At 35.0% G+C, this 3569-nt stretch overlaps 2 protein-coding genes across 3 annotated transcripts in view; one reads left to right on the top strand and one right to left on the bottom strand.

Moving 5' to 3' along the window:
• The window catches only part of LOC118749364, a 910564-nt gene that overhangs the window by 430538 nt on the left and 476457 nt on the right, over nucleotides 1-3569 (bottom strand). The window lies entirely within an intron of this gene.
• LOC118749370 lies at nucleotides 18-2555 on the top strand. Its single transcript, XM_036484167.1, has 4 exons — nucleotides 18-248; nucleotides 357-513; nucleotides 585-783; nucleotides 2171-2555. Exons 1-4 carry the CDS (start codon nucleotides 116-118, stop codon nucleotides 2192-2194), a joined length of 513 nt encoding a protein of 170 aa, XP_036340060.1. The 5' UTR covers nucleotides 18-115; the 3' UTR covers nucleotides 2195-2555.

The following is a 3569-nucleotide window of genomic DNA, read 5'->3' as shown; positions in this document are numbered from 1 at the left end:
TTATTTGTTGCTAACAACATTATTTTTTTTCAGATACCTTGCTTTTTTATCGTTCCGGCTGCTGTATTATCCGATTCTTGTGTGTTGGTTGGTTTATCGGAAGCTTTAGTGCAAGATGTTAGAAGAAAAACTTATAGCAGAAATTGAAAAACACAACTGCTTGTGGGACAAAAGACAGCTTAGTTACCGCGATCGGGTGAAGAAGGATTTGGCTTGGAGAAATGTAGCTGCTGCTGTGGGACATCCTGGTTAGTATAGATTTTTTCAAATTTATAGCAGTTTTGTAATAGGACGAACCAAATTATAACAAATTTGTGACGAATAATTGTGACGAATACTATATTTTTACTTCACAGAGGAAAACTGCCGAAAGCGATGGAAATCGTTAAGAGACCGATATGGAATAGAATCGAAGGTTCATCAACAACCAAGCGGAAGTGCTGCGTCGTTTAGACGAACTTGCCCTTATTTCGAAGCTATGTTGTTTTTGAAAGACACGGTCACGCCCAGACAGTAAGTGTACTTTACATTTGTACAACAAGTATTTATATTTTAAATTGTAATTTATATGTACATATTTTAAGGACAACAACAAACATCGTCTCCCAAACGCCAGAAGTTCTCGGACAAGAACCAGATATACTGGATACTTCCTTTGGATTCCAAATAGGCGAGAGTGGGAACATTATAATAGAAGAGCAAGAAACCACTGCCCCAACGCCGGCTAAGAGACAAAAGAAAAAAAACGATGAGAACGCCGCCTTTAACGATCTAGTCAACGAAGTAAGTCAGTTTGTGGATAGTCAAAAAAAAAAAAACACACACAACAATTTCTTGGGTGCGATTGGCGAAGTGTTTGAGAAGGTCCCAGAAGAGAGCCGCCTAGATTTTCAAATGGACGTCTTCAATACGTCTATGCTCAATATAAAAATTGAATTTACGAAATTTAAAAATTTAAATGACATCCAGTTTGATTTCAATTTTGCGAACTTAGTATGTAATCTAATTTAGTATGAAATCTGATTTTAATTTTGCGAGCTAAATATGTATTTGATATGCAATCTCACAGAAAATGCTTGCTATAATTTCGTTGTTTCTAATCAAACAAAATTTAACATATTTTTAAAGAAAATATTCAGGATATTATTCCAAACGCGTGGTTTTCGATGCAAGTTTACGAGGCTTACGCGGTTACGAGGCATTTAAATAAATAACCTGGATATTTTCTTTAAAAAATGTACAATTGTGTTTGATTAGAAACAATGAAATTATAGCAAAAACGACGCTGTGTTTTTTGTTTTGCACATAACTGTAAGTTTAATACTTACCTTGAACAAAAGATAATTTTAATGACTTGTGAAATATTCATGCCAATTACGGTCTTGAGAAGCAACACATTCAGGATATTGTGCAAATTTTATGTATGCTATCATGGTAGCTGTTTGTATTTTGTTGTGAATTTACAAATGCACTGAAATATGTAAATGCAAGATCCTATGGACAAGATCCTGAACGGCCCTATTATTTAAAAGACTAAAAAGTAGACTGTTTGTAACAACTTTTGTTTTATAAATAGGCAATACTTAAGTACCTTAAAAAGAAACATATTACTTAAAAGACTAAGAAGTAAATTGTTTGTAATTCACTTTTGTTTTATAAATACGCCATATTTACAGTGGTCGAAAAAATTATAGTCGCACCATATTTGACAAGTTTTAACATTTTTTTTTTAATTTTAGTAACTTTTTCATAAAAATATAGTTAATTCTTTAACAAAGCCCGTGTAAAAAATCCCGTTTTATAAAAAAGTCAAAATTAAAAAATAATATGTTAAAACTTGTCAAATATAGTGGGGCTATAATTTGTTTGACCACTGTATGTACCTTAAAAAGAAACAAAACAATTAAAAGACTGAAAGGTATATTGTTTGTAACCACTATACTGTTTAAAACGGTTTTAACTTAAAATACTGAATGAAATATATGTTATGTTAACGCCATACTTACCTTGAACAAAAATTAATTTAAAAACCTGAAAGATGTGACGACATTTAAAACATTACCAATAAGTGCCCTCATACTGTGAGTTCAAATTTTTGTTTTCTATCTTAAATAATAAAAACAAAGCATATTCAGTGAGTAGTAATTATTTAAATTTTATCGTTAAAAAGATGTGTCTTCAGAGCATCCCTTAAATCATAATTATTTGAACTGCCTCGGTTCGATGACACCCTACTTATTGAGGGCAATGGAACTACTTCGTTTCGCCATGAGCCAGCGATGGTGGCATCCTCTTCGTAGCGATCAACAAAATCGCTTGCTACATAGTTTGCACACGAAAGCTTAATAAAATTATGCAAGACAATACAAGCTTTCACTATTTGTTCTGCATTTTTCGGGGCCATGCATAGCGTCGTTCTCAATATTCTCCATTTGGCAGTGAGTATTCCAAATGCGTTTTCTATAACTCTTCTTGCACGAGAGAGTCTTTTATTGAAATACTCTTGCTCTTCTGGAATACCTCTACCCGGATATGGTCGCATTAAATAACGCCGTAAGGGAAAGGCTGCATCTCCTACTAAATAATGTGGAAATGGCTCGGTTTCTCCTGGCAGAGGCTGATCATGTGGAAGGCCGAGCCTATCATTTTCAATAGCATCTGCCAGTTTTGAAAAGTGGTAGACACCGCCATCGCTTTGACTTCCATATGCTCCGATGTCAACGCCGGTAAAGGTATAATTGGCATCACATACGGCCAAAAGCACGATACTATAATTGCCTTTGTAATTATAGTACATCGACCCTGAATTTGCTGGACAGGTAATATTAATGTGCTTTCCGTCGATGGAACCAACGCAGTTGGGCATATTCCACAGCGACTTGAACTCATTGGAAATACGTCCCCATTCCGTTTCTGACGGGGTCGCCACATACAGGTCAGCTAACAGATCCCATATGGTCATACATGTCTCCAACGTAATCTTCCTGAAAGTCGTCAGGCCGATCCTGTGAACTATTGTGTGGAATTGCCGAGTGCCACCGTGAGCCAAATATCTGCAACAAAAAAATAAAACCAGATACATATATGGAAAATTATACGTATACTATTAAGTAAAACCGATTTTCTCTTACATCAGGGTTATAAATAGTCTGCAGCGACTCGATATTGGTGTTCTGATTGAATATTTGGTCAGCGAAGCCTCCAGAAATTCGTGCAGCACATTAAATAACGAAAAGGGCATTCTTAATGTCTTGTTAAACTGCTCCTCATCTGCAGCCAAGTTTCTTAATGAACTTTCAAACAATCCATATTTGTGTCGCTCTAAGTACAATTTCCGAACCCAAAATCGGCGCTTCTGTTTTAATCGCAGTTTTAATTTACGCATTTTCGCTAAAATTAGGAAAATTCTCAAAACTTGTTTAGCATTTCGAGTCAACATTTTGTACTGCCAAATGAAACTTTATGAAAACCAACGAATCTGGTGGCCGGAACGATAAAAAGCAAGGTATCTGAAAAAAAATTATGTTGTTAGCAACAAATAATTGTTTAATATAAACTCTTTTACCTCC

Source organism: Rhagoletis pomonella, unplaced genomic scaffold (assembly GCF_013731165.1).
Source record: "Rhagoletis pomonella isolate Grant_MI unplaced genomic scaffold, Rhpom_1.0 Rhpom_scaffold_00015, whole genome shotgun sequence".
NCBI lineage: Eukaryota > Metazoa > Arthropoda > Insecta > Diptera > Tephritidae > Rhagoletis > Rhagoletis pomonella.
Note: the sequence above shows the minus strand (reverse complement) of the source record. Positions and strands in the feature narration are given on the sequence as shown.

Bases quoted from the DNA above. Each gene is read 5' to 3' on its own strand.
- LOC118749370 (XM_036484167.1), top strand. From the start codon at position 116: ATGTTAGAAGAAAAACTTATAGCAGAAATTGAAAAACACAACTGCTTG. The intron at 249-356 runs GTTAGTATAGAT...TTTACTTCACAG, and splicing joins TGCTGCTGTGGGACATCCTG to AGGAAAACTGCCGAAAGCGA. The intron at 784-2,170 runs GTAAGTCAGTTT...ATCGTTAAAAAG, and splicing joins TTAACGATCTAGTCAACGAA to ATGTGTCTTCAGAGCATCCC.